The 19,307-nt window shown below is 36.4% G+C and overlaps 1 protein-coding gene across 1 annotated transcript in view; it reads left to right on the top strand.

The window, feature by feature from the left end:
- Gria3 (glutamate ionotropic receptor AMPA type subunit 3) overlaps window positions 1-19,307 on the top strand; it is a 261,812-nt gene that overhangs the window by 112,217 nt on the left and 130,288 nt on the right. The window contains exon 3 of the mRNA XM_042682411.1: window positions 6,461-6,648. Within this exon, the coding sequence (XP_042538345.1) occupies window positions 6,461-6,648 (188 nt within the window). The remainder of the gene's footprint in view (window positions 1-6,460; window positions 6,649-19,307) is intronic.

A 19,307-nucleotide genomic window follows, 5' to 3' on the forward strand; every position in this document is an offset into this window, starting at 1 on the left:
CTGCTAAAATGCTAGCTTTGAGGGAAACACATTAAGGCATTTGTTATTCTCTGAGCACAAAACAGGAAAATTCTGATGTGTGGAAAAAGAAAAAGGAAATGGCAGTAATGGCCCTTGGGAGACAGAGGAATGTAAGTTTTTTTAAAAAAAGGATAAAAAGGCCTCGAATGGTGGTAGAACTCTATAATCCCTGCACTGAGATACTGAGGTAGGTGCATTGAGAATTCAAGGCCAGCTTGGGCTACATAGTGAGTTGTAAGCTCTCCTGGACTATACATAGCAAGATCTGGTTTGAGGGGAAAGGTGGGGGAGAGGAGGAGAGGAGAAGAGAGAATGGATGCAAAGACATACTGTGAATCCACTTCACAAAGTTGTCAATCATCATCCTGAAATAAGAATCTAAAGTAGGTTGGAGAACACAACATAGTTGAAACAGCACTACAATAGAAATTAGGAAATTTGCTTACAGGTCTATCCCTAGCCTTGCTTAGATTCTACTCCAGTTTGTAACTCTAAACTATGATTTGGAACTAGTACCTTACTCTCACTAACCACCACCCTCCAAACAATAGCAGTTCTACTTTTGTCTGATTCAGATGTTGGGTTTTCATAAACTGTCATTTGCAAAAAGAATTACACAGCTTAAGAAATTGCATCCCACTTTTCTGAGTCATCTATAAGTGCCCCTTGTAACCTATAACACTTTGGTCCTATGACAATTGCAGGCCACAAGAGTGTTCCTGGGCCAGTGTCAGTATAGTATTCAGCCTTTCCATTGCTGTGACCAAATGCCCAATATAAACAAACTAAGGGAGAATTTATTTTTTACTCAGTCTCAGAGCTTTTAGTCCATGGATGCATGGCCCCAACACTGCTGGCTTGTGTTGGAGAAGAACACCATGTGGAAGAAGCATTGTGGAGCAATGTTGCTCACCTCATGGAAGCCAGAAACAGAAAAGAGAGACAGACCAGAGACAAAGGAGGTGACCTACTCCCTCCAACTAGGCCTGCCTCCTATTTTCTGTCACCTTCCAAGAATGCCACCAAATTATGAGACTATCAGTACATTAATCCACTGATTTGGTCAGAGACTTCATGATCCAATCACCTCCCCAGAGCCCAGTCATCTAGGAACCAAACCTTTAATACAAGAGCCTTGGCAGGTGGTGGGAAAAAGATTGCACATCAAAACCCTAATACCAAATCTCTTTTTCAAAGTGCAAATATTGAAAGGCTAACATAGGAAATGGAAGTGAATTATTCTCTTGGAAAGATCAACTTGCCATTCTACAATATTTCCAGAATGTCAGCAAACCCTGTGGGAGCTTTGTGGCACTGACAATCCATACCAAGCACAAACTGGTATAAATGCTAAAACTCCTGTGAAGCCCCTTCCCCAATATGAGACTCCCATCATTTGGGAGACTGCTACAAACCATACAACCAATACACACAGTGTGGCTCTGAGAGATTTGGTACGGGTTCTGAGGGACACCAGGTGCCAATAGCCCCTACTGGAAAATATAAAGAAAAAAGAAGAAAATTATCCTCAACTCTATTTCCTTGGATGTCTTCATTACCATCTCCCCTATGCCAATATCTTGTTTATTGTTCTTCTCTTTTCAGATCAAACACTAAATTTGTTTAGCATGAGCAATTCTACAGTGTATTTGTACTTTGATAAAAATCTTGGCCCCTTTTCCTTTTCGGAAAATGATTTTAACAGCTGTAAGTTTGAGAGCTTTTTTATATCTGCTGCCATCTCTTGTATGAGGTTGCAGATTGGCTTGCTTCAGGGCACGCTTTGAAATGTTGTTCCAATGCAAGTGGATTTGAGGGGGGGTTGTTTTTTGTTGTTTTTTTTAGGAAGCCCACTTATTGTCAGCATTTATGAGGACATAAGAAGGATATAAGTTTGAGGAGGGAAAATTGGGAAAATTGGCAAAGTCACAAAGCCACCCTTCCCTTCAGGGAGCTCTAAAGCAGAAATAACCCTTTAGAGATAAGCAAGTTGTTTGTGTGTGAGGAATGGGAGTCACAAACTGTGCCTTCCTATCTTGCAGGATGATCAAGGAATGGGAAATAAATTTAAGCCAAGTGGCTCTTTTCTACCAACAATTTTCTCAGGAGCTGAAGGAATTAGTCTTTGGTGCTACAGAAGGGTCGGTATACATATCAGCATCTACTATGTTACATCTTACCAAGATTGTAACTTTGTTTGCCAAGGGTAGCCCAACAACCATGCAATGGAATTAGATCATAACTCAGTTCTTCATCCATAATTGTCTTGTCACTATGCTTCTCTCATGTTCTTAGTTTATTTTGGTGAAAGGCTATCCAGCGCTCACTCTGTTACCTATGCTGTAGCTCCCATTCCTTACAACGAGAAAGAAAAAAAGAAGGTGGACATGTAATGGTGGTCTGGAATCAAGATGAGAGAATTGGTTGTGCAAATGAAAGTAGCTTTAAACATTGCCAAGTTGGGCCTGCTAAAACTCACACAGAGTAGATGACAATTCTGAAACTGCTAAAACAGCAGGCTTATTTTTACAAAGGCAGGGTTTTGTTACAAACCTCACCTCCTACAAGCATGAGACTGTGCTTTTGCTCTGCCTTCCAAATGAAACTTTTTTTTCTCCCTCAAGCTCTTATTTACTCTTTGGTCAGCCACAACATAGAACAGTCAAACTACAATAAGTTCAGTATGAAAACAAAATCATTCTTTGGATTGCCCACTGACATATTCTGAACTGAGGTGACAATTCCCCACCAGGGTTCTAGAGTGCAACAGACACTTGCTTAAGCAGACACAGAGAAAGTGCATAGGAAAAGACATTACAGTGTTCAGTCATAATTCTCATTTGCTTAGAAAATGAGAACAAGGCTCTCGCCCAGGAGGCTCTAGACACACACTCATTAAAAATCAGTGTGCTTTTTCTACTTAATTTTTTATTAGTATGTTCCTATGGTTCAAATAACAAAATTATTTTTAAAAACTCTGTAAAATCGCTGCTTTTTAAGAGACCTCTCTTTGTGTGAATAGACAGCAGCTACAGAAGTCCTCATCTGTCATGTGCATATTCTAGGAGCTTGTGTTTTGAGAGGACAGCATGACTTGTACTTTTAAACCTTTATTATTTTCATTTTTACAGAGAATACTACCTGTTTCTTACAAAACAGTCAAATATTATACAAAGACATGAAGAAAAGACGTTCTTGGTAATTCTGAAATAACTTCTAGCAAATTCTTTAGATTTTTTTTCTATACATATATAAGCATGGAGTTTTCCTCACAAAATTGCTATTCTGCAGTTCAGATTTTTTTGTTACAAATTACACAATATATTAGACTGAGAATATTTCCCTATTAGTATATATACAATAGGTTATCCTTTACTGCAGCATAGCATTCTATATTTACAGGCTACAAGTATTAAACTCTTATTTTGCATTTCTAAATTTCTACAGTACACTATCAATTTCTCCATTGCTTATGATTGTTTTACTTAAATTTAAATCTATTCATCTCCGGTAAAATTAATGAGAACTCAGTAAAAATAAGGGAAAGAATCAACCATTAATGTCTACAAGTACTAGGGTGTACCTGGACATACTTATGCAGTCACCTTGAAGAATAACAATGATAGTAACTAAGTAGATGAGACTATTTTCCAGATTTGCAAGATCATCAAATAAAGAAGTGGTGAGTGTACTATAGAGCGAAGGACTTAAAAAAAATACTAGAGGTAACAGCTGGGTGCCTGTAGCTTATACCTCTAATCCTAGCTAATCAGGAGGCTGAGATCTAAGTATCATCATTTGAAGTCAGCCAGGGTGGGAAAGTTTATATGACTCTCTTCTCCAATTAACCAGAAAAAATTCAGAAGTGATGTTGTGGCTCAAATTGTAGAGCACAAGCTTTGAGAGAAAAGACTAATAAAGGACACTGCCCAGGCCCTGAATTCAAACCATAGTATTAGTAAAAACAAAGAGAGATAAAAAGCAAATTAGTAAAGAATGAGGCTTGATATAGGATGTTGAGTTAGTACACAGCAAAAGTTTATGGAGAGAGCTGATATACTGTTAGTTGATTCTAAGCCTATATTCTGGCTAATTAAAAATGTTTGCAGTTTTCAGTTTTTAATACCCTATATTAAAGCAAGCAATAATCTTATTTTCATCCATACTTACTGGCCAGATCACATCTGAATTATTAGCATCAATAAAATATTGACAAATATCCCTAGGAAAGGGAGAGAACTGTGAGGAAACTTGTCAACATGTCGAAGAATTAGCTGTTTAGGACCTCTGTAATTTTAAATGCAGGCTAAGGAGAGACATGCTTTCAAAACTGTGAGGATTGACACATAGAAAAAGGATTAAACTTGATCCTTATCATCCCAAATGGTAGAACAAGACCAGTGAGTAGATATTAAAAGAATTCAATTTTAATTTTTATCAGGATAAATTGTACAGAGGTTTTGCTGAGATTTTTCCATACCTACACATAATGCACTTTCATCAAATTCATAGCCTTTATTATTCTCTTATCTCCCTCCCTCTCCTCTTTCTGACAGTTTCTGTGGTTGCTTTATATTATTTTCATATTTATAGATAATGTACTTTGATCATATGCACCCCACATAACTCTCTCCTTTCCCCCTCCAAGAATTCAGATTTTCATTCAACACATGTATATTTCTAAAGGGCCTTTTTAAAAGTTTATTTTATATATACCAAAGACTGTGTAAGTTCATTACTGTTATTATTCAGTCAATAAATAGTACAAAAATAAAATTCAAGCCAGTCCTGACTGAATTTTCATAAATTCTTAATTAGTGAGATTCAGAATAATGACACTTTATTGTATACTGCTTAAGAAACATTTCCAAATGCTTTAATCTCTTTCTTCCTATGTTTATTTCTTAATCCCATGCCTTGGCCCACTATGCACCCTCAACTCCCACTGAAGCTGAGAGTATATCGAAAACCCCATGAAAATGTAAATCTGAGAAATAAATATGCGTGGTTGGTTTAAAAAGAGTAAGAATTAACATTTAAAGCAATGGTAATTTTCTCTGATCTGTAATTTTGAGCTCCTGTGCTGAAATTGCTCATTTGGAAATTACCAAGTGCTTGGGTCTCATTTGTGATCTTCTTCCTGCATACATCCAGTGCACAAAGGAGTCGTAATGACCGGCTGAGTCACTGCTGCCATCTCCCTGAAGCGTGCTCTCCAAATGTCAATACCATTTGCTATGGTACAGTGAGGCCAATCCTGAATGTAGCCTGCTTACACGACAGGGTGAGCTTGAGACAGAACTGAACCTGCATTGTGTTCAAAGGACAGTAGGCTCTTCTTCCATTCTCTACTCCTCCAGTGGACAACTGTTATTCCAGGCATCATTTGAACATCACAAACCATCCCTATCATGTACCTCCATTGTTACCTGACTATAAATGAAAAAAAAAACCTATAGAAATCTATGGAGAGAAAGTGCTCTTGACAATATCCTAATAAAATGATGTCTATATTTGATGAAATTATCCTCAATTTATGGATTCATACTAACAGCAAGACTATAGTCATAACAATAGAGATACAATTACTCTAAGGGATTATATGTAGAAAATGGTTACGGTGTGCTTGTAGCATGTACTTTTGATATACACTTCTTCCCAATTTCTGTAGCTATACATCCAAGTAGTTTACCTGAAATTCAAACCTCAGATCTTTCCTCTTTTTCAGATTCAACATAGATCTAGGATATTGTTATAGTTACTTTTCATTGTCTGATATAAACTAACCAAAAAGGAACCTGAAATTCCTGGCAAATTTAACTGAGAAATAGGGGAAAATGTGTGGTCTTAATTTGAATGAACTATTTCATATTACTATAATCAAGGGAGAAGAACTATATCTTTGTTATAGACCATCTTTGTCTGACTTTCATAGAGTTGTTTTACCTGAAAAACATCACCTTATTAAATAGTCATATCCATATAAGGATCAGTTGTGTTACAATGAATGCTATCTCTACTAAAGTTATTTCTCATTCCAAGAGTGCTTATGTAAAAGATGAAGGAAATAAGCTTCAACTGAAATTAGAAAATAGGTCTTTGGAAGAATTTCTTTTCACCCATTCCACAGTGATTTGATAATCCATATTAATACAAAAAATTACATACCATAACCCAGCTATAAGTTCTTAGATGGAGACTTTATAAACATCTAAACTGGTTGCAGCAAGTTGTGGAAGCTTCTTTTCTTTAAAACAAAATGGAAGTGTCAATTGTCTGGAGGGTTAAGGCTGAGTTTGTGACTAAGCCTGCTCTCTCAATTGGATAAAGTTCAAAAGACCCAATAGACTGTGAATACAAACTCAGTGGAATTTTTTAACACCTACCGAAATTTTTTAAAGGAAAAACTCATTATAGCTATTTTCTTTTCTTCCTTCAGGATTTTCCATCCTACAAGCTATTATGGAAGCAGCAGTGCAAAACAACTGGCAAGTGACAGCAAGGTCTGTGGGAAACATAAAGGATGTCCAGGAATTCAGGCGCATCATTGAAGAAATGGACAGAAGGCAGGAAAAGCGATACTTGATTGACTGTGAAGTCGAAAGGATTAACACAATTTTGGAACAGGTACATTTGAGATTTATTCCACCCAATCCTACATGTTAAATCATCATCCTGAGGCAGTTTCTCTATCCACTAATAAATTAAGTACCCAACAGTTTTCTGATAGTGTTGCTAATCCTTTTTCTCCTCCCCAGTGGGTTGGGGGGGGAAGAAAATTCTAAATCTACTAAAAATTGCAAACCATAATTAATCTGAAAGTGTCTGCAGTTTAAAGCTACCTATCAGATAAACACAGCCCTCTCTCCACACACACGCCTCTGTTTAACAGATACCTGACTATTTCAAAGTAATCTCTCCCATACTTTCTTCCCAACAGGGACTATACAAGGGATTAGGCAGTACTGTAGGGTACAGTCTCTGTTTCTCATTGATGGAATATGCATTATTCCTAACCCCTTCCACAGATCACCATCCACTCTTGATGAGTATGGGTAGGAAGATTGTCAGGGCAGTATGTATCAAGTTTGAATTATCTGTATTTATGGAAATTAGCCTTCTGGTGAAAGAGGGAGGTAGAAAAAGAGATGGAGAGGGAGAGAGAGTGAGGGAAAGAGAAAGGGAAGGAGAGAAAGTAGGAGGGAGACATAGATAGGGAGGGCGAATGTTCAACAAATGTAAACAAAGGTTTTTTTAAAGTACAAGATTAGGAGGAAATTACAATTCAATAGGTCAAATATATTCATTATTAAGCTTAGATATTTAGACTTAAGACAAAAAAATTTTAGAAGGAATGTGTCACCCTAAGCCTGAAGAGCATTGCATTTAGGATAAAGTGTCAAATTGTAATGTGGTGAAAATTTATTTTCCTAATTTATTTCCCACTGTCTCAATAAAGTGCCTAGGCTGCCATAAACACAACTGCAAAGGAAATATTTCCCTTTTAATTTGATCCCAATGAACCTGGGGGCCGAAAAACTTCAGAGATAAAAATTATAGGGAGTAGTCATTGCCTCAGAGAGCTGCTTAATAGTGAATTAAAATATTAATAATTTGTCATATATGCCCAACATGAAGAAAATGCAGTAAAGAAGAGAAAGGGGAAGGAAGAGGTGAGGGGAAGAAGAGTAGGGAAGGGATGGAAGGGGAGTAAAGTGCTGAGTATGAATGGTAAAAAATATAAAGCATCCTTCTTATTTAGATCATCATTACCCCTAGTGGATCAAAGCTCAGAAAATCTAGAGAACTAGCCTGGCTAAATCAAATTTCTTAACCAACATTTTCTTGAGCTACACAAATGATCTCCCCCTATGAAAAAAATGTTCCTCTGATTTTCTTAGATCTTGAAAGTGAAGAATCAGGTCAGTGATGTTGATATATGTACTACATGCCCTCTAAAACTTTATACCAAAATAGCCTTTTAGTGGGTGACCTACTTAATAGCCCAAACAAGGAACATCCTATCTTTCATATTTTGTTTTCCTTCTTTTATATTACTGACTTTTCTTCTTTAATATCTAATATTCTGTTAAGTATTTGGAATCTAATAGGACCTTATACTAGAATATGGGATTTTCCAACTTTAATAGAAAGAGTGGTAGGTAGAACTCTATCTTCTCTAGAGCTATGAGATCTTGGAAATTTTAATATCCACACATTAGTTTTCTCATCTACATAATGAGGAAAAGAAAATTAGTTCTACCTCACATGGTTGGAAGAAAATGTCATAGAAAAATAATTATTACTATACATTATCTATTATATTACTATACATACTATACAATATATACTATATATTATTACAGTCAGGAAAACACTTTACATGTCTCACTTCTCTATCTTCCTGTCTTTTTGCCCATTCACTTTATCCTATAAAATACTTTGGATGCAATTTTATTTACTTTCTTTCATAAAATTATAATAAACCAAGATCCTCTTTTTTTTCTCTTCCATTTAAGGAGTTCCTACAAGGCTAAAAGTTTTATATTGTAGGAGATATGTAACCAGTGTTAAACAAAATGACCCATAGTCATGGATGGATGGGTGGACATTGAACAAGCCCATTTCATTAACTTCCACTGAAATTATTCTTAGGATTTTTGTAAGGGTTACATCAGATAATATGTGGAAAGCACCTGGCACAGTACTTGGCATCCACTAGTCAATCATTATCTGGTAGCCATAGTTATTTGCTCATGAGTTTCTATACTTATGAAAACAAGATATTTAAAGATTTTTGCTTAAGGATGGGTTCTTGTGGCTTTTCCAAGACATTGAGTCTCACTGAATTTAGAATGCTCAAATATCTGCTTTTTCTCAATTTTCTCAATTATATCATTGAGTAATCACAGTTGATTGATCAGCTATGCACTATTTGAAAACTGACAGCTTTTCAATATCACATAAAATAATTAAAGAAACTAAAATCTTGACTTCATATGCTAATTGGTCCTTTTTGAAACCAAGATATACTAAGTGCATATTATATTCCAGATACTATTTTAATCAATGTGTATATAACATATGTATCTCATGTGAGTTAAGACACATATTAACCATATAAAGTAGATAGAACTATTGTCTTCATTTTACAGATGAGGAAATTGATATCTGGAAGTCATACAGATAATAATTCATGAAACTGGACTTTGAACCCAGGAATTCATACTCAGATGTTATTAATCAGTTCTTTAATTGCTCTTGTGTCTGACTTTTTCAACTGGATTTGATTCAATAAAACATATGAGAAGTTAACATACTCAGAACTCACAAAATTAAATCCTCCAAATCCTCAAAGAAACAACTGCCCCATCAACAAGTGGGCTAAAGACTTACAGAGACACTTCTCTGAAGAGGAAATAAGAATAGCCAATAGAAACATGAAGAAATGCTCAACTTCTCTGTCTATAAAAGAAATGCAAATCAAAACAACATTGAGATTCAGCCTCACCCCAGTTAGAATGCTATAATCAAGAAATCTAATAACAATAGATGCTGGAGAGAATGTGGGCAAAAGTGCATCCTACTTCATTGTTGGTGGGACTGCAAACTTGTTCGGCCACTCTGGAAAGCAGTATGGAGGTTCCTCAAAAGACTCCACATAGAGCTCCCCTATAATCCAGCAACCTCCTTCTAAGTATTTACCCAAATGATCACAAACAAGGCCATACTAAAGCTACCAGCACAACTATGTTTATAGCAGCATTATTCACCATAGCTAAGATATGGAACCAACAGATGCCCCTAAGTAGATGATTAGAGAAAATGTGATATATGTATATATATATATATATATATATATATATATATATATATATATATTCTACATTCTATGCTTCTATCAGAAAGAATGACATCACCCCATTTGTTAGAAAATGGAAAGACTTGGAAAAAATCATATTAAGTGAAGTAAGCTATTCCCAAAGAAATTTAAGTCCCATGGTTTCACTTATTTGCAATAATTCGTATACATATGGGAAAATCTTATCAAATGAGCTGAAAAGTTCAAAAGCTATGTACATATGTCCATATAAGATTATGCTAAGTGAAATGAACCCCAAGATATGGACACAAGAGGTTTGTCTTTGTTGTTTTTAATGTACTATGTGTTTTCTTTTGTTTCCTTTGTATAATTATTCCTCCTATAGTATATCACCTGTTGTCACTGTATTTGATTTTGGTACCCTGCATCTTGTATATACATTTGTCTAATCTGGGGAGGGGAAGGGGAATAACAGAACACTGAAAGAAGGACACAGGATGACCCATTGAAACAATGACACCTACAGAACAGTATATTGGAAAAGAACTTTACAACTCAGGGCTAGGGAGAGGGGATAGAGTGGAGGAGTTGGGGAGGTAGGGGAGGGAAGGGATAGTGGGATAAAAACAAGGGAAGGGGTAATAATGATCAACAAGTAATGCACTCATTGCCTTACGTAGATGTACAGCATCTTTGCAATAAAATAAAATTTAAAAAAATAAAAAATAATACATTGTAAGACATGAGCATCCTGAGAAAGCCTGAAGTGGCTTCATTTGTACAACAAGCATTTCACAGATTTTTTTTCCATTTGCTGAGAGGCCATATTCTATTACAACATGGAATTAAAATATATCTCTTAAATAATTCCTTTGTTGAATATCTCTTTAGGAAAACACAGGCTCATGTATGGTGCCCAAACAGTTCAAGTATGAAAATGCCTCCATAATAAAAAATTTAAAAACCACACAAATTTGTAAAGTTCATTTTCAACAGAGTCTTGTACGTCACATTGTTACAATGGGCCAACCTGTATCCCTGTTTCAGTATTTTATTATTTCCCTTCCCCTCCCCAAATCTCAAATATGTGCTTCATTTTCTTTCTGGATGTTTCAATTTCTGAGTAAGGGTTAGAGAAGCCAAAATTTGCAGATTATCTTTCCTGAGGGAGAAACCCATCACTTAAATTCCTTGACTGGAGTAATTTTGAAGAAATGAGGTGAAGAGGGCAAGGAAGCCAAGAACGTGGGAGGTTTTGAGATTGCTCACAGTCATTAAGATGTAGATCAGGATGGAAGTTATGGCTCAACTCAACTCAAAGCTTGGGCTTGGAATTTCATGTCTCAGAATCTCAGTGTCCCCAGGAGAGAATTGTAACAAGGTTGTTATCAGATGGAGGCCTGAGACAGAAAATGGAGATCACCAATATAAAGCAGTGGTGGCATTTCTTCACACTTGAGTTTTGGTGTGGGCCATGCTCAAATTTCATGGGAGAAGTGTATAGAAGGAAGATCAGAACCTGCCTCACCACAGTGATAACTTGTTACAACTCAGGCTGAATGGAACCAAATGAAGCACCAATTTGAGAAGAAATTCGTATTTCTGAACAGCCAAAGTAACTTAGGAGAGGTTGTGCTTAGACTTGAAGAACCCAGTGAATTGCATAGCAGATAGTGTCCCTAGTACTTTATTAATCTGACTCATTATTTGGAAGTAAAATTCCAGAAAAAAATACCAAGACACCTTGTTACAATTATTCCAAATAAATAATGAATGATTGAGTATTAAAAAATAAAAGAGGAAGTGCCATTGTGGCTCAAAGTAGCAGAGCACTAGCCTTTACACTCAGGGACCACACCAGGCCTCATCAACCACAGGACTGGCACATGTACACACACACGCACACACATACACACACACACACACATAAATAAATAAATGTCCATTTCAAAATGTTCAGCTTATTCCTGGGGAGATGGTTTTCTTACACTTTTGAGTTGTTTTCAGTGTCCATATAAGCTCTTCAGTCACCTATAATTGTTTTTATTACTGAAGCAAGGGTTTGTTTTTGCATTATTGCATAGACATGCCCTTTCATTTTGTTTAATATTTGAGAAATAAGTTAGCCAGATGGTATGAATGGGATAAATTATAGGTTTAGAGGGACAGGGATAAAGAAGGAATTTACTAAGATAGTCCCTGCTTTGTATACTCACAGCTATAACTTAACCTGAGGTATTATGTCTAGCTAGGTTCTCTACATGTAGAACTCCAATGATATTCTAGGAACCTGTTTTCAGAGATAAGAGTTAAACCTTCTTCTATCACCACATAGTAGTAGTTTTATACATCACAATTAGGTATGTGTCCTTGACATTCAAATTTTATGATGAGCTGAAAAGTAAACAAGAGACAGAACAGATATAATGAAACTACCTTGATCCTGAGCAAGATGGAATTTCTTTGCCAGCCTAGGTATACTAGTGTACTATGTGCAAAGTCTTCCAGAATCTTCAGAATACAAAGACAGATAATTTGTCATCTCTTGCTTGGATTTCAGAGGGCAATCTCTCATCACATTCACATGAAACAAACAACAACTATTCAGAATGAGACTTCCTTGAGAGGATGAGTAATTACTAGCTACCTAAGAAATCACTGCATATTCAAGAGGTAACTCATGAAAAAAGCAAATAGGATCAGACTTCTAAAATGGGCACTGAAATTTATATGAAAAATGTCCCACTCACTATACAGCCAACTCACAGTACTATACTAGGTACTATTGGGAGAAACAAAAATTCTTTTTTTATACCCTTATCAATATTAAGTTGAAAGCACCTTCTTAACAAACACAGCTTAATAGAAACTTGATACATAAGTATAGTAGATTGAAAATATTAGAAAATCCTAGAGCTTATATTTGCATGTGAAGGAATTACAAAATATAAGGTCAAAGTGTTTCTAGTGCCTAAAATTTCTATCGTCTTCCAGTCCCATATTTAGCAGAAGTAGCCCCATTCTTCATTGCTTTTCTTGCCCCTCAATATGTACACAAAAATACCTATTATCCTTTACTCTTGGTATGTCTTTCTGGGTTGTACCCCTTATTTTTACATATCCAACCATTCTAGTTTTCTCTCTGCAAACTGGATGTCTCACTAATTCTTTTCAGGGTTGCTTTTGTTACCTAATGGATCATAGTACCAGAGGCTCTTTCTTAGCCTACTTGCACGATGATTTGATGCTATTAATTAACATTATTAGATTTGCAGAGTAAATGTTTGGGAGTATACATGCATCCTAAAGCTACAGAACAGTAATGCCAAAGCACAACCTATAGTTAGACTTGATAATGACACTCTCTATAATTGGGTTAAAACTAATGACTCCAAGAACCTAAGATTGTGAAACTTCAATATGTTAGGTGACTTAGACACTCACTGGCTGACTGAAATAAACTTTCTACCTAAAATACAAAGATAATTTATCCTAACAGTAGCAGATATTAGTATTCTATTTTTAGGTACTTTACCTTTGGCTTAATCAAAAAAAAAAAAAAAAAGATGGCCTGATTCTCTGACCATACATCACACTAGACTGACTAAACTGGCTTTGTGAATATTTAGAAGCAAATTCCCTATGGGAAAATAAGAAGAAAAAACACATTCAAGATTATTATTTTGAAACAGCAAATCTTGTTTATTTCAGATGATAGAAACTGTGGTCTCAAAATAGGAAATGTTCCTACTAAATCATAGTTGCTTCTTCACATTAAAAAATTAAGATATCTCATTATTTGCTTGATTATTTTCTATGAGGCTTGGAGGGTTTATTTTTTAAAATCAACACAAATTCAAATTACTTTTATTAGGGAAGAACTTCAGGGCTTCTAATGAAAACTCTCAAGGGTTGAGAATCCTAGAAGCTTAGAGGTTGTACACTTGTGTTTTATACTCAAGATACATGACTTCAAAAAGATAGTATCTCTACACTTACATTTACTAAACCCTAAAACAAATGTGTTAAATATGACTGCCCCTTCCTCTTCTAATGGGCTAGCTATGGTTCCCAGTTTTGTATAAAACAAGGTAGGCAAGTCAATTCAAGAAATATTGATTGAAGCCAGATGCTGGTGGACTCACCAGCTAGTAATTCTAGCTACTCAAGAGGCTGAGATCTGAGGATCACAGTTCAAAGCCAGCTGGAGCAGCAAAGTCTGTGAGATTCTTATCTACTATTAACTACCAGGAAACCAGAAGTGAAGCTGTGTCTCAAAGTGGCAAAGCACTGGCCTTGAGCAAAAAGAGCTCAAAGACAACATCCAGGCCCTCAGTTTAAGCCTCACAACCAACCAAAACAGGAAGAAATATTGATTGATTCTAGATGTTAGTGGCTCACAGGTCTGTAATACTAGCTACTTGGGAAGCTGAAATCTGAAGGACCTTGATGAAAAACCAATCCAGTCAGAAAAGTTTACCTATAATTCATCTCCAAATAAACCAGAAAATAACCAAAATTCAAAGCTAGAGGCATGTCTCAAGTTATGAAATCCTAGCCAAGCAAATGTAAGGCCCTGAGTTCAAACCTCAGTACTGGTAGATATAGTTAGAGATAAGCATTCATGATACAGATAGCTATATATAGAGAGAACATCGGGAGTATATCTCAACAGTAGTATGCACTGGGCACTCATGAGGACCTGAGTGCCATCTCCAGCAATTTAATAAAAGAAAGAGAGTATGAGAAAGAGAAAGATTGATAGGCTCTCAACCTATTTTGTTATACCTAGTGCTAAATATGATAGAAGGAAAAGAACACATCTTCCCTGATAAAGAAACTTGCACTATAATAGGGGGATATGACAATATAATAATTCTGGAAGGAATATGATAACTATCTTAAAATGTGCAAAGCAATTTCCCTGTACCTCAGATTTCCAGCCCAGTGACCACCATTAAATATATTTTTCTCAAGGAGATTCTTGAAAGTCTCAACATCAGTTAGCTTTGATGAGAATTGGAGACAGATGAAGGAAAGATCAAGATGATATGCCCTAAGGCCAGGACCCAGCCAGGAAGTTTATCATTTTCCTCTATCTTTAGAGTACAGAACAACAAATGTCCCCATTAATAGGAGTTTCTGGTTGATCAAAGCTGTGCCACATATGTATATATAAATATCACATTAGCCCTTCTGGAAAATGCCTAGGGAAAATTCCTATTAATTAAAGGCTTCTGGTAGTTAGATTCTGATTAACTGAGATCTGTTGGTTTATAACAAACCTATAATAAATTCTTCATTATGTCCACATCCACTACTGTATTTCTGCTTAGATGCCCTGTGTATATTATAGTGAAAATTTATTAAATCAAGACCATTTTCCCCACCCATTAATTCTAGAATCTTAGGATTAAGGTTTGTACCTCATCAAAAAAAAACTCCGAAAATCTGAACAAATTTGAGGGAAAACATAAATCTGATATGTGTATGTGTATATATGTATATATGTAAGTATGTATGTATATACTTATGTATACATGTATAGAGATACAATTGTTGACTCATTAGCTATATTTTAAATAGTCCTCTAGATTAGGAAATTTCCCTAGATAAAGATCAATAAAATGTAGCATTTAAAAGTTTGTCATATAGCTGCATGATTACAGCAATCCTATTATAACAGATGTCATAATAAACAGTTTTATGAGGGCTCTCACAACTACATCTAATAACATCAGCACAAAAATATTGTTCAAGCTCAATTGCCACAGGAAACTTATGTTTACAATAACTAAGCCCTCGTGTTCTCCTAGAGAAAGGAATCAAATCAATGTAAAAGAGCAGTAAAAGAAATAATGTGTGGGGCTGGGAAGGTAGCTCAGTGGTAGAGTGCTTGCCTTGCATGCATAAGGCACTGCATTCAATTCCTCAGCACCACATAAGCAAAAAGAAAAAAGCTGGAAGTGGTGTTGTGGCTCAAGTGGTAGAGCGTTAGCCTTGAGCTGAAGAGCTGAGGGAAAGTGCCCAGGCCCAGAGTTCAGGCCCCACGACCAGACCCCCCCCCCAAAAAAAACAAATAATGTGTGTCAGCTCAACTTCTTTACCATACTAGCACTGAAGGGCAAAGATCACTGATAGATACATCCAAATGTCTGGACTTAGATGAGACTGAATGTGAGAAATAGCTCTATAATAGCTGATGACATTGTTTTCAAGCAATTACTTGGCCCATTAGTACCATCTTTGTTGGAGCAGCTTTACTTCAGTCCATATTTGACAAGGTCAAACCATCTTTGCCCAAAGGTCATGATGAACTGACAAGTGAGAGGCACCATTCATTGGGCCAGGGTTAAGGCTGTGGATATTGGTGACAATTGGTGTCATACCTCCAAGGCTGGATTTAATCGAAAGTGATTAGTAGATAGATTCCAATATCATATGTCCAACCTGTTTTTGAAAAATAAATACAGCTACCAAATAGCCTCCTATATATATACATACCACAACCATTCAACCCTGACCAAATATCTCATGAAAGAATATCATTCTAGGTCAAAGACTAGAAAATTAGCTACGTTCTTGTTCAAGATCATTGCCTGAACTTATACAGCCAGCTCACCTTTCATCATGTTAACAACTTCAACCATAAAGTATAAAAATCCTTTCCTTTCTTCCATGGATGACATTAGGATGAATCAGATAATTTCTCTAAGGCATTCTAAGATCCTCAGTAAGGTAAAGTCTACATATACAAGGCATTATAATTAGAATCACTGCATTCCATTTCTTTAGGAGGAGAAAATGAGAGAAGGAACTTGTGGTCAGTGAGCCTGAGAACTCAGAAACATTTAAGTATTTAAAAACCTGAGGGAACTTGACTTGTTATAGTGAGAGCAAAGTTCAGGTAAACTTATTCTCTCAGCCAGTAAGAGTGGCTAGGAATGCTTCCAGGATATTAGAAAGCTTCCTGTGTGTCTCTGGCAATATGATGCTACTTTACCATGGTCATCACAGAGATTTAGATTTCTGAGTGCTATGAAGACAGTGGTAATTGTGCTGATTTAATTATGGCTTTGTAGGTCAAAAAGTCTTGCCTTATAGAGTAGGATTACTGGTCACACAAAAAAGGTAACATACTCATGCCAAGAGTTTAGACTTGAACTGCACTCATACATTTAATTGTTTCAATCATGCAAATCTTAGTTCTATGTATATCTGGATTGTTATTGGGTACTTGGAGAAGACAGGTAAGCTCCCTGACAGGTAAGTTCAGAATTATAGAAAATAATCCTACTGGGCTGGGAAGGTGGCTCAGTGGTAGAGTTCTTGCCTTGCATGCATGAGGCCCTGGGTTCAATTCCTCAGCACCACATAAGCAAAAAGAAAAAAGCCGGAAGTGGCACTGTGGCTCAAGTGGTAGAGCACTAGCCTTGAGCTGAAGAACTGAGGGACAGCGCCCAGGCCCAGAGTTCAGGCTCCACGACCAGACCCCAAAAATAAATAAATAAATAAAATAATCCTACTAATTTTTAAAAAGGGGATACTAGAAAAGTAAATGTGAAATGATTTGCAAATCAAAACCTGGAGGTAAGGCCAACTCATGGACATACTTCCTTTCAGGGGGCAAAAAAAAAAAAAAAGAAAAAGAAAACAAAACAAAAAATAGTATGACCTTAACACTACTGTGCATTGCCTTAAGAGATGAGATCCAATGACATTGAAGCAATGGTGTATTAGAAAGGCTTCTTAATAGCCACTCTTAAATGCTTTGCCATCATTGCTATCTCTTCAACAATTCTAAGAGCCTTTTGTACTTCTCTTGACCTATTTCAGACTACTACTTGTGCTTAACTTGAGAACTTCTTACTTAATAAATTGCTCCTCCCTCTTCCCTGGCCAGTATAAAATCAATTGTCACTTGACAAACTGCTTTGTTGCAGCTTTCCCAAAGGTGCAAAAGAAAGTAACACATCGCATTTTATACACATTAATTTAATTTCAGTCTCTCTCACTCAAGCACAACATGATCCTTCAAACTCTGACCCAAGCCCCTTCACAATTTAGTGTCCATGGCAACCACCACCAAGCTGCTCAGAGAGAGCTGCAAGGAGTGACAGGAAAGCACACCTCCCAGCAGAGCCATTAGCTCTTCTGTATTAGTCACATCAATAACAGGTGGCATCATGCCTATCCCTGGATCCTCAGGCATTTTCTTCCACCAGAGAGGAGGAATGTTTTTCCTGCCTCTTACCCACAGAGAGTTGAATATGGTTACTTCTCATACTTAACCTGTTGAAGATACAGTACTGAGTTTATATTATAGGGATTAGTAAGAGCACAAGATTTGTTAGAGATTACTTCCTCATGGTATATTTCCTGCAATGACTCTCTGAAACAGGTCACTGCAGCCTGCACTACAACATCCTGATTGCTAAGCTGTAAGAGATCCTTAAAAGTAGACAGTGATCTTGAAACTTTCCAAAGACAAGCATAAAATCCTCCATGTGTTGTTTTATGGTCCTCACCACTCAGTGGCCTGCAATTCATCCTCTTATCCTTCTTAGCCCATGTCAAGAACACAACCATGACAATCTCATACCATCATATATTTTCAATGAAAATGAGTCCCAAGTACTGGAGAATTTGTGATCCAACAGAAAAATAGTGTAAAAAGTAAAATTAAAATTAAAAAAGGGAAATAATATGGTTTCTCCAAATATTTTCAGCATGTAAACTCTGTGTGAGTTCTAAATTATTTGTTTTTTTTTTTCAAAGCTTAGCTGATGGTGATGAATTTCCCTTTACTGTACTCTAGAGGGAGATAGGGATGGTTCAATGGAATGGTTCTGTCTACAGTCTTATTACATCGTAGCCCAACATAGTTAATAGAGACTTTGCACAAAGAGTGCTAGCTCATAGTCAGTTCTTTATGGTAACTGAAAAGGACCCATTATTCATGTATTCTCCTCATAGACTCTACATAAATAGGAAGAACATGTAAAGTGGGAGACACAAGTGAATGGCTTCATCTTCTTAGGTTCATGAAAAAAGAAACAGAAGGCCATTATGCACAATCCTTTCCCATAGATCTACTGAAATGTGAGGAGAGGGTTTCAAGTTCTCCTTAAAAGCAAGACAACATTCCTATTCATTCTGCCTCTGTAGTCCTGGAAAAGGACTAGTAATAAGTTTAAAGCAAAGTGAAAAACAAGTAAGGCTTGGTTTCAGCCATCAAGGAGCTCATGGTTTAGTAGGGAAGCAACCTAATAAACAGATGATCACAATCTCGTGTGATAAGTAAAGTAACAAAAGGGGTACACAAATGTGGTAAAAGCATGACTAGCTCTGACTGACAGTGGTCTGCGAGGACTTCCCCGCATGGGCAGATGAAAGGTGTCCTCAAGGATTCATTAAAATTCATGGTTTGGAGAGAAAGGGACGGAAATTGAAATTTCCCCAG

This window comes from Dipodomys spectabilis, unplaced genomic scaffold (genome assembly GCF_019054845.1).
Source record: "Dipodomys spectabilis isolate Male_0828 unplaced genomic scaffold, ASM1905484v1 ptg000071l, whole genome shotgun sequence".
NCBI lineage: Eukaryota > Metazoa > Chordata > Mammalia > Rodentia > Heteromyidae > Dipodomys > Dipodomys spectabilis.